This window comes from Dryas octopetala, chromosome 1 (genome assembly GCF_963921425.1).
Source record: "Dryas octopetala chromosome 1, drDryOcto1.1, whole genome shotgun sequence".
Lineage (NCBI taxonomy): Eukaryota > Viridiplantae > Streptophyta > Magnoliopsida > Rosales > Rosaceae > Dryas > Dryas octopetala.
Genome location: NC_141366.1, coordinates 15,875,295 through 15,887,239, shown reverse-complemented (window position 1 = coordinate 15,887,239; position 11,945 = coordinate 15,875,295). Strand labels below are relative to the sequence as shown.

The 11,945-nt window shown below is 36.6% G+C and overlaps 1 protein-coding gene across 5 annotated transcripts; it reads right to left on the bottom strand.

Moving 5' to 3' along the window:
* Window positions 1–3,182: 3,182 nt before the first annotated feature.
* On the bottom strand, window positions 3,183–11,243 carry LOC147298474 (E3 ubiquitin-protein ligase COP1-like). Of its 5 annotated transcripts, none has more exons than XR_015121409.1 (19): window positions 10,918–11,243; window positions 10,759–10,836; window positions 10,517–10,672; window positions 10,100–10,402; window positions 9,617–9,762; window positions 9,445–9,510; window positions 9,007–9,085; window positions 8,421–8,576; window positions 8,196–8,294; window positions 7,550–7,654; window positions 7,219–7,398; window positions 6,889–6,999; window positions 6,495–6,681; window positions 4,974–5,027; window positions 4,275–4,657; window positions 4,000–4,201; window positions 3,783–3,881; window positions 3,635–3,706; window positions 3,183–3,541 (listed from the first exon to the last, which is right to left on the bottom strand). XR_015121409.1 is itself a non-coding variant. In XM_086238390.1 (13 exons), the coding sequence occupies exons 1-13, from the start codon at window positions 11,158–11,160 to the stop codon at window positions 6,508–6,510; spliced, it is 1,896 nt and encodes a 631-aa protein (XP_086094516.1). In that variant the 5' UTR covers window positions 11,161–11,243; the 3' UTR covers window positions 6,095–6,507. The 5 variants fall into 5 exon arrangements, 1 of the variants encoding a protein (XP_086094516.1); XR_015121413.1 differs by having other exon boundaries at window positions 4,046–4,201; XR_015121406.1 differs by having other exon boundaries at window positions 3,783–4,201.
* Window positions 11,244–11,945: the final 702 nt, after the last annotated feature.

The following is an 11,945-nucleotide window of genomic DNA, read 5'->3' as shown; positions in this document are numbered from 1 at the left end:
TGAATGATGATGATGCTACTAGTTTAGAATAGATTGACTATATATATTAGGGTTAATTACTATTTTGTATGGATATTTTGATATATAAATTTATGAATTTTGTTTTATATAGTTTTTGAATAAAGAATTTTTTTTAAATATTAAATTTAAATATATAATTTAAATAAAAAAATGTTTGGGCGACGGAATTTTTCGTCGCCCAAAGGGTGTTTGGGCGACGAATAAATCTATTCCTCACCCAAAGCATGTTTGGGCGACGGACAAATTTCGTCGCCCAAAGAGGATTTGGGCGACGAATAAGGGTGTTCGTCGCCCAAACCCTCTTTGGGCGACGAAATTTGTCCGTCGCCTAAACATTCTTTGGCGACGAATTTTATGTGTTGGGAGACAAAAAAATTTCGTCGCCTCCAGGTGTCTTTGGGCGACGAAATTTATGGATTCGTCGCCCAAACTCTTGGGCGAAACATCTTGGGCGTCCAATTGCTCGACGAACCAATTTCGTCGCTCAAACGTTTGGGCGACGAAACTCTACTTTGGGCGACGAATTCCGTTCCTCTCCCAAACCCTTTCTTCTTGTAGTGTCATTTGTCTCGCTCCCACAAGCAATATAATCATTATTTACTGTGAGACCACAAAATTCTTCTCATTCATGTGGCCTCTATACGTGCACCGCTGTCAGAGAGGAAAACAAGAATTAGCTTAAACTGAGTTTGGTAATTATTGAAAATATAAATTAACTTTCATGTTCTGACAGTCATATAAAGTATCTTTTGAGTAATATTTTATAAAACGGTATATATTTTACTTCAAAGTCTTCAAGCGATATATATCTTTTGATAAAGTATTTTTTACTATTAATTTGTTTTTGAAAATGGTTATTATTGCTTCTTAAATTTTAGTGCTTTTAATGTTGATAATGGTAATCCTGCAATAATAAATAACCGTAATAACTATTTTAGAAACAAATGGCCTATAAAAATAAAAAATAATATTTATTTCTAAGTGGTGATCGATTAGAAACAAACTCCAAATAATTTATCTATAAATGTTAACGTATATAAAATTGTAACATCCTGGATTTTCCAATCCTACCGTGTGTTGACATGTGTTTTTTAAAAACACTTTTTTATTTAGAAGCTTAAGGTTTCTTTAAAGGAAATAGAGTTTTCTTTATCTTTTGTGTAGCTAACTTGTATCATTAGTGGATTAGAGTTGAGCTCTAGTACTTTTGTACACAAATTTGAAGATTATCAAGTTATAATTTATTTTTAAGAATTAAATTCTTGGGAATTGAATTTTCCTTAATTTTTCTGAAGAACAATTTGTTGTTTTGAAGCTACAGAAAATTAATTAGGATTTATTACTATGAGTCCGTATGATTTTTTGGGAAATTATTTGGAGTTCTAAGCTATTTTTAGTGAGTTTACGAAGTTTGAAGAAAATAAAAAAAAATAGGATTTAATTTGGAAGCTGACTGGATTGACACGCCGCGACGTGGCACACACGGATTGGTTCAAGCGAAGCTGACGAGGCACTGACAGGCAAGCTCACGGAGCTGTTGTGAGACGCGCAACATCGAATCATTAATAGACTTTTGATCTGAGCCGTTGATCCATAAGTGGAACCGGTTCAAGCCAAGCCAGGTCACCACGACTTGCGTGTTTCCAATTGGGTCGACCCGCGACCGTTTTGTCTTTATAAACAGGTTTTTCAATGGGTTTTCTTGACAGTTTGGATTTTAAACCTTGTAAGTAACCTTTTATGACCTCTATCCCACATTGAAAACTTATAACTTCTTTCAACCCTCTAGTGTCTATAAATAGAGACTTTTATCCTTCATTTTCACTTGCACCACCAAGTGAAGTTTGAGATACTCACTTTTTGATTTTTTGTGAGTCTTTCCAAGAAGAGACATACTAAAAGGGAAGAATATCCCCATAATTTAAAAGTTTTGGAGTTCAAGGAGGAGTCCAAACGAGTGGAGTCAAGTTTTGGAGATCTACAACCGGGTAATTAAGTGTTCTGATCTTTCTTATTTCTTTTTAGGCTTTAATTTTAGGTTTGTATGCTTAGATTAATTAAGTATGATTTATTTATTAATTAAGCATGCATAGCTTTAATTTTGGAGATTTAATTACTTATTTAAAAGTTATTAGCATGCTAGGTTTAACAAGTTTATATTGTAGAAATTATAAGTTGGATTAATCTAAATTGTTTTGTGAAATTGTTTTGAGTTAAAACAAAAATTTAAGTGGAAAAATTAAAGTTTAGTCTTTCTAACATTTCTTATTTGGAAAAAAAAAAAAAAAAAAAAAAAGAACCTTATGGCTTTTTTTTTTTTTTTTTCCAAATAAAGTCCTTATTTTTTTAAAATAAAACTCTTTGACCATCGCCTAGTCAAAGAAATATGTCATTATTTTTTTAAGGTATATAGTATGGGTTCACCTCATACCTTCGTAGGGTATAAAATGAGATTTGTGGATACTGTATGTTAAGTTTTAATTTTGAGATTTTGGGCGACAAACTATGGCTTGAGAAAAAAATAAAAATGTACTATTGAACACTCGAAAATGGTTGTTAAGAGCTCGGCGCTTGATATGTGTAAAATAAATAGACACTAATCACTACAAGAAAAAAAGGTTTGGGCGACGAACCTAGTTCCTCTCCCAAAGTCGAATTTCTTCGCCTAAAAGTTTGGGCGACGAACCAGTAAATTTCGTCGCCCAAAGACACCTTGGGCAACGGATTTTTTTCGTCTCCTAAAGCATATTTGGGCGAGAAATAAGGAGGTTCGTGGCCCAAAGCATGTTTGGGCGACGAAATTGTCCGTCGCCTAAACATGCTTTGGGGGAGAAATAATTAATTTTCTCGCCATAACATGCTTTGGGCGACGGACAATTTCGTCGCCTAAACATGCTTTGGGCGACGAACTTAACTATTCCTCGCCCAAAACATGTTTAGGCGACGAAATTGTTCGTCGCCTAAACATATTTTTAAAAAAAAAAAATTGTTTTTTATTTAGATTATATATTTGAATTTAATATTTTAAAAAAATCTTATTCAAAAACTATATAAAACAAAATTAATAAATTTATATATCCAAATATCCATACAAATAATAATAACCCTAATGGTCAATCTATTCTAAACCAGTAGCATCATCATCATTCATATCTGACGGAGGTTGATGAAAAGATGGTGGCGAGACAAACCCAGGTATTTTCTTGGTCAATGCAGCATACAACGCCTCCTTCTCCGCTCTCTCAGCTCGTAAGTCCTCCTGCAACTTCTTCACTTGAGCGGACAACCCTGCAACGACTGTAGATGGCTGAGAAGAAGATGAAGACGAGGATCGAACATCACGAATCCGCCCATATCTCATGCCACGTATTTCCTTACCGGGTCTAACACCCAATGAATCTATCATAATACGAAGTCCGACATCGGGATCGGGTACTGGAATCGACTCCAACGGAGTACCCAGAGGGTGCTGCTCGGCCAAGCTCTCCAAATATATTCTCGAGTTGGCCACCATCTCATCCTTCAAAATGTTATATATACAAGTAACCAATTAGAAAAATAAATATAAAAAATTGTGAAAAAAATTAAAATATAAAAAACTAACATGTTTTACCTTGGCCGCATCATAACCGGGATGAACATAGATATCTCCGAAAGTGTTTATTTCCGGGAATTGCAACCCACGCTGAAAAAGAAAATAATTTTCAAAGACCCAACTAATATTAAAGAATATATATGTATTAAATTAAATAATGACGTACTCGACGTCGCGACTCCACTCGATATGAGATGGGCGTCGGACCATTATGATGGTTAAACGGCTTCCCTTTCCGGTTTCTAGCGTTGGCGACCGACTTCTTCTGTTAAATATTAAGCAAATTATAAATGTGTTAGTGTATGTATACAATAATAGAATAACAAAACAATAATCGATTTTTTAAAGTCTTAAAATGATAAAACGTATAAAAAACGACGGACTCATGAAATGATCGCACAAAAAACGCCACTGATCAGACCGCTTTACCAACTCCATAGGGGGGTTCGCCAATGCCTCAACTGCCGACGAAAATCCCTTAAAATGCACGTGTAGTTCGTGCATCCACTGCCTGTAGAACTTAATGAGTAAATCTGTCATGTACGTTACGGTGAGGGGATCATCCATCTGAATGTCAAAGTTAACCTGAAAAAAATATTAGATTGTTATGAATGATCAAATTTATCGTTTTGAATTAATTATTGGGCTATATACTCACTGAGATGGAGCGGATCACTTTGTGTTGAATCTCTGTCGGCAATTTTTTTCAAGTGGTTGCAACCATGGCGCACTCAGCACGGATAATAGCCCCCACATCGTGCGAGAACAAACTGTCAACGTTAGGATCTAACGATCGTCGGCCGTTTTGCACACACATGACTGGAATCCGCGCCCCAGTACTGCGCACGATCCGAGAGGACTTCAACCCACTACATGGTCCCCTCGTCGCAGTGGATAACGTCGCAGTAGATGAAGCGGAAGCAGTGACCTGACTAGAGCGGTGAAATCGACCGGCCCTACGTGGCATAGAGGGGCTCCCAATACTCGAGGATGGCTAAACTACATCATTGAGAGCTGACTCCATCGCCTTCCACCTTATAACTAAATTATATTTCTCAAACTAATTAATCTACATTTTGTAATTAAACTAAATTTTATATTTAAAAACTAACAAACTAACTAATCTACATACAAACTACCTAATAAATTTTATAATTAAAAAACATATAAAACTAACTAATTTTATATGAAAACTAATTTGTTATCTAACATAAAAAATATCAGCAAACTAATTTCCCTAAGAACAATGATCAGAATTAAACTAATTTATTCAACACTAATAAACAAATTTAAGAACAAAAAAATTAAAAACACCAGCCAAATAACATTAAAGGAGCAATTGAGTCTTAAGTCTGACCTGAAAAATTTCCCTGGGTATTACTATTCCCCTGGCCACCTGCAGTTGATCCCTCTGAAAAAGAACTAAAGCTAATAAGCAGAAAACACAGAAAACAAAAAAACAAAAAACACCCAAGTAAAAAAAAACCCACAATCGGGTGGGTTTGCTGCAGCTGTGTTCGGTGGGATTGCTGGTCGGGGGGGGGGGGGGTTGCTAGTGGGGATAGGAATGGGAATTAAGGGAGGCCGCAGGGAGAGGGAAAGGAGAGAGAAAGAGGAAGCTGGGGAGGGTTTCGGGGAGAGAGAAATAGAATGGGTGGGTTTCGGGGAGAGAGAAAGAAGAGGGGGTGAGAGATCGGGGGAGAGTTTTCTGTGGGCGAACGGCTGGGATGGGCAAAGCGGCGACGAGGGGAGGCGAAGTGACGGCGGGGCTGGAGCTGGGCGGGGATCGGCGGGGATGGACAGGCCTAGGGCTGGGGCTGGGAAGGGATGGGCGGGGATGGGCGGCCTGGGGTTGGGAGAGAAAACAGAAGAAAGGAAAGAAAAGAAGAAGAAGAAGAAGAAGAAGAAGAAGAAAAGAAAGAACTTTAAAAATCTCGAGAACCTTAAGCGACGAAGCATTTTCGTCGCCCAAAACCTTCTTGGGCGACGAACTAAGAATCTCCTCGCCTAAGAACAACTTGAGCGACGAACCTAGGTTCGTCGCCTAAACATTAAAATATATGGCGGGCTTTATACCGCCCAATTTTTCAACCTTTGGGCGACGAAGACGTAATTCCGTCACCCTAAAGAGGTTTTAGGCGACTTTCTCACTTCGTCGCTTAAAAGCTGTCAGAATAATTAATTTTAAATAACTAAATATGTTGTTAATTTTACATAATCAATTATGTTGTTAATTTTATATAATCAATTTATTAATTTTAACGATCCGAACCGTTCATTTATTAGTCTCTCACTAAAAGATCATCCCTACAAAACATCGGTCAAATCGAAATTCATCTAGCCGTTCGATTATCATTATTAAAATCATGATCGTTCATAAGTTCGATCTCCGATACTTAACTTCTAAAACTTTGATTGAGCTAATTCTATGCATAAATGATCTTTGAGTGATAAACTAATAAATGAACGGTTCGGATCGTTGAAAACACGATCAATATATGAGATTATATATATAAATGAACGGTTTATATATTTGAAGAATAAAATTTCATTAACTCTTTCATTAAAATCTTGTCATTTCAATAATTGTGAAGAATAAAATTTCATTAACTCTTTCATTAAAATCTTGTCATTTCAATAATTGGTCAGAAAGCATGCATGCATGAAGGGATAGCTAGCTCTCATCAGTTGGGTTCTTTTTGCTTTTCAATATCATTTCGTACAATTTTAATTAGTGTGTTTTCTTTCACAATTATGCACAATTTACTAAGAATAAACATGTTTGTCATGATAAATTGTATTGTATAATAAGGATACGGTATATTATTTGTGATTATAATTTGGTTATATATTATTTATTGGATACGGAGGTACCAGCCTTAATATGTTACTCAGGCTGCAAGTACAAGTACTTTGATTGTTCCTTGACTGTTTGCGGCCAATATCATTGGGCTATCCCTCTTCCAACATACAGCACTGATAAAGTATGATCCTGCATCATCATCATCATTATCATCTAAATCCGAAGAGCCAAATCTATGCCAAGCCATAGGTTTCGAGATAGCCTGCAAGTAATCAACAAAATCGAATCAATCACTGTTGGTGCCAAATATATACTCTTATAACAAGATGTTTCACAAAGTAGTGTAACATGTACGAACACTACTTTGCAAATTTGGCAGTCGATGTAACAACCCACCAACAATACATTTTAAGCCAATTGCATTGAGGGTGGGGTTTAATTAGTTGACATGTTAACTTAGTTTCTTCACCTTATGATAAACAAACACTTCATTTGTCTCGCTGCCACAAGCAATGTACTCATTATTTACTGTGAGACCCACAAAATTCTTCTCATTCATGTGGCCTCTATAAGTGCACCGCTGTTAGAGAGGAAAACAAGAATTAGCTTAAACCAAGTTTGGTAATTACTGAAAAAATAAATTAAGTTTCATGTTATGACAGTCATATATATAAAGTATCTTTTGAGTAGTATTTTATAAAATGATATATATTTGACTTCAAGCGCCATCATCCTTGCAACAGGTAAAGTGCTTACAATCTGTATACAAAGAAACAGTGCCATAAGAAAAATAACTCACAGGCAAGTTTTCCTGTACATCCCACAATCGCAATGTGCTGTCAGTGGATGCAGAAGCTAGTTCATTGTTGGACAGGAATTTCACATATGAAACAGCTTTTCTATGCCCACTAAACACGTGCAGTGGTTGGCTGATATTTCTCAAGTCATAATAATGAATGTGATGATCGGCGGAACCAACCTGCAAAATTTCAAAGTGTCAAAGCTTCTAAGTGATTTTACCCAGCTATGTACCCTAAGATGATCAAATCAGTTCAAATTCTGCATTTCAAGCAAAAAGAGAATTATGCGGAGGCAAAGCTTTCATGTCCATCTTAAGAAGAGAGACCTACAGCCACAAAAAAGCTGGATCCAGGATTATACTTGACAGAACAAATATTTGCCTTCATGTCGATGTTGAGAACACTTGCTTCTTGCTTCATGCTCCAAATTTTGACCTGTTTAGCATAGCAAATGCAGGCTGAGACCACTTATGAACATAAAAGCAATTTTAAGACATCCTAACTAGTGCTTCTTTTTCTCGAGATGTTGGAAAACAATTGAGCCACCAAAATTTGTCCTACGTGAGACTTTTAGCTTGGCAGGAGCACCAAATGTCCCAGTGTGGACAGATTTTCCACAGAAAGTGGACTGCTTTACCTCGAGAAAACTAGAAATATCTTTGTGTTCTCATTTTCTAATTTTTGCACCAAACATGGGAACATTTTTCAAAATGATGTAAATGGCTTCAAATGCTGATTTGATGCAGAAATTTTTCTTTGCAACTTCAGTTTTTAACAGACACTATAGGTAGGCCTTGCAGGCATCATGTGGTCATGCATTTTTTACTTTCTATTCGTGTTGCCCGGCACATTTTTATTCTTGATGCTACTTTAAATACACCAGACCTAAGGCTAGCAATAGTCCTTTTTAAGGTCACATATTAAGATACATCTCACAGAGCCTTAGGATATGAGCTTTACTCCAGCTACAATTTACCTTGCAGTCATCACTTCCCGACACAAGCATTGAAGGATCAGTACATGAAAAATCAACACTCCAAGCTCGCTTTTCATGCTCCTCATATTCCATCACACTCTGGTAGGAAAAGAGTCTTGTTAAATAACTGGATGTGGACAAATATGATTGGGGCAGTGCCAAAATTATGACACATACGTATACAGATTAGCAATATGCTTAAGAGAAAAGAAAAGGTTTCCCTACCTGACGAGTAATTACATCCCAAACAGTTACTATTCCCTCGTAGTCACTACTAGCAATATGGTTTTTTGTGTATTTATTCCAGCTTAAGCAACTAAGCTTGGATCGTGTGGATATCTCAATGATAGGACAGTGGATATCTGCTGGTTCATTAACCACCTGGAAGTAACCACAATGAAACTTATTAACTAGTCAATTAACCATGAACAAAAAACGAAATCCTCTACGGAATTGAGGTACATTAGATTTCAGAAAATTCTTGCATAGCCTATATGAAGAAGCCTAAAGCTGACAGTGACAGGTATATATAGAAAACCAAGTGTAGAAAAACATATATTATCATGTAGCAACACTAATAGTAATATAGAAAACCAAGGCAGGCATGCAGAGAATATTAAACCAAACAACTTTTAGAGATCAACTAGGTCACTGCATTAAAGAAGTTTATTAAAAAGCTGCAACTGTAGCACTTGGAAGCAATAAAAAGACTCATGGAAGAGTTTACTCAACATCTACCCTGGAGTCTTTATTGACTGTTTTAACAAAATTACAAACATTGTACACACCAAATTGTAAGTCCAATGCTTACCGATGAAAATTCAAAAACCTTGATGCACCGTGAAACTCCAGCAGTAGCAAACAATTCCTCATCGCGATCAAATTCTATACTGCAGCAAATATAGTGAAAATCTCAAATCCCAATAGATTTTACAGAAAATAGCTGGAGAGAAGTTTTAAAACACAGTTTGCACGTTCTGCAGTAACCACATGATACGGTAGTTCAGTGAAATAGCCATGCCACTTGACTATTTTCTGATGACTCAACTAAAGCATGGATCATGATGTTAATTTGCCTGTATCTATTAGATATTTTAAGTAAAATCTCTGTAGTCAGGAAAATCTCTGATGAAAGGGAAAATACTCACAGAAAAAACTTTCAAAAAAGGGATGACAAATTTGTATGGCATGAAAGTCACTTCCATTATGTACTAAGAAAAAGTGCATAAAAGATGGCATTTCAACTCACCTTGACACAATATTGGCAGAGTGAAAAAGATCACCATGCCTCAGTTCAGCAATGACCCTCAATCGACTGGTTCAGGCAACCAAACAGAAGGTATAAGTATCTATAACAGGACAGGATTTCCTAAATGAAAACTTAAAATTGATGACTGAAATGATACTTGAAAATTTTGCACCTGTATTGTGTAAAGCTCGTAAGCACAGATTGAAAATCTTCAAGGCCTGGATTATAACCTTCTATATTCATATCATCTGTGTCCCTTTCTTCCTGTCTGTTCCAATTTCGTCGCTTTTGCAGGTAACACTCTTGTAGGTCATTAAACTGTTGCAACATGCAAGAGATGAGTCGGATGAAAACAAGAAAACGAAAAAAAAAAAAAAAAAGTCCAATAATTTAGCAACAGGGAAGTTTTTGTCAGTAGCCTATCTGAAGTGCAGTATTCCTCTCGATTAGCCCAACCATAATGAGAAGTAACAGCATGCAATTTATAGAACTAGCCAAGTGAATACAGAATCTATGGAGCAGAAGAAAAAACTGGGACCATGAAAATCAAAACTGTTGCATGTCCACCACAATTGGCAGGCTGTTGGTTAACAATCCTTAGATCAATAAAGCAGAGAACAAATTAGAAGAAAAGTCACCTTGCAGGATCACTAACCTGTGAATGGACTCGCCTTTTTTTCGCAACTGACAGTACTCCTGTTGTAGTAACATACTGCAAATCTGATCTGCTTGCTTGAGCATTTTCATCATCAGCTTTCTTGTTCTGTAAGTTGATAGAACTTATCTGGGCTTGCACATATTGTGTGCTACAGACAATGCCATTGCTCTGCTGATCACCACCATCAAGCATTCTCAGCTTCACTGACCTCTGGCTCTGGGTCTGTTCCCTGCACAGTTCCATTCTCTGTCTCTCCACGGAAATTATGTCATCCTTGATGTACTTAAGATCGGCTTGTATCTGCATACGAAAACAGAAGACCGAAATCAATCTACAGGCCCGAAACAAAAGAATTAGAGGGGAAACCCGAAAACGAAAACATGGTATCACAGACTTATATATATAGAATAAGACCTCATTGAGCTCTTCAAGCTTTTGCCTCCTGAGGCAATTTAAGAAGCCAAGCATGATCTCCATGCTTGTCTCGGATTCTTCTTGCTCCAATTTTCGTTTCTTCTCTTCAAGAAGAGACAACAAACCGTCCAATTCTCTAATTGACATCTCGCAGCCCTGTCTAAGAGCGCGAACAACATGTCATTCAAACAAATACTATTATTTCCATTAATTAAGAACAAAAGGACCAATTGAGTACCGACCTTATGCAATGCCTGGCGAAGATGTTCGAACGGAGAGGCAGTCTTGGGCATGCGAGAAGCCAAAGCCTTTTTCAGTAACTGCAAGCATTTCAATACAACAGAAGGTCGCATTGTGATGAAATGGAAAACGGAGAAGATGAGTGAAATTACGAAACGAACCTTGTCGAGCAAGAAATTGGGGAAAATGAGGTTGGCGGAGAGGGAGTGAGCGCAGCAAGGACAATCGCTTTTGATGCGGAGGTGAGTGACGATGCAGAGGTAGCAGAAGCTGTGGCCACAGGCGGTGAGGAAGGCGTCCTTTATGATCTCCATGCATATCGGACACATCATCTCCTTATCGGTCGGTACGACCTCGGATTTCACGGTGGGGACTAGAGCGCTGCCCATTGAGTTGTCTCTCATTCTAATTTTCTGAATTCTGTTTTCTCTGTATAAACTGGAATTGAATTTTAAGGTTAAATGAATGGTGTTTGTCCGTACAAATGAAGAATGGTTTTTGGTTTCGTTGCTTGGGAGTTGCGAACACTTTGTGAGGGCGATAACGGCCCACGTTACGCGGGTGATTTTTATTTTTATTTATTTTCAAAAATTGGGACGAGTATTTAACACGGGCGTGCTCAACTGCTGAAGGAGCCACCAACTGACAGTTAAACCTTCATCTAAGTATCTAACCAAAAAAAAAAAAAACTAATAATTAAACTAAAGACCAAAAAAATGAGAATAATAATTGAGCTTGCCTTCATTTTTTTTTCTTATAAATTTGGAGCTTGCCTTCATTGGACAACTTTTCGATATTATCCACTACTGGTTGAGTTTACCTTAATATTTACATGCACACATACATAAATTAATCAAATTATATATTTATAAGGTATTTATGCCTTTATGGTAATACATAGTTTTTTAGTAATACGTGATAATACATGTTTGATATAACTTGTAATCTTAAAAACCCAAGAAGGCTTAAACTTCTGAGATTAACCCAAGTAAGTAAGAAATTATTGTGGCTTTATGACCAATTCATTAAAATTATTACATGTCTACAAGTAATAATATCTAAAACTTTAAATTTATAATTTTATCGTCTACCTATATTATAATATATGAATTAATAACACTACAAGGCAATGCTACTGACACATACAATAATTTTTTTAAATAATGAAGAAATAAATACTGGTCAAGAT

Coding starts and splice junctions, on each gene's coding strand:
- LOC147298474 (XM_086238390.1), bottom strand. CDS start 11,160: ATGAGAGACAACTCAATGGGCAGCGCTCTAGTCCCCACCGTGAAATCC. Junction 10,403..10,516: donor AGCTTGAAGAGCTCAATGAG/GTCTTATTCTAT, acceptor TTTCGTATGCAG/ATACAAGCCGATCTTAAGTA. Junction 9,511..9,616: donor ACGAGCTTTACACAATACAG/GTGCAAAATTTT, acceptor TGCCTGAACCAG/TCGATTGAGGGTCATTGCTG.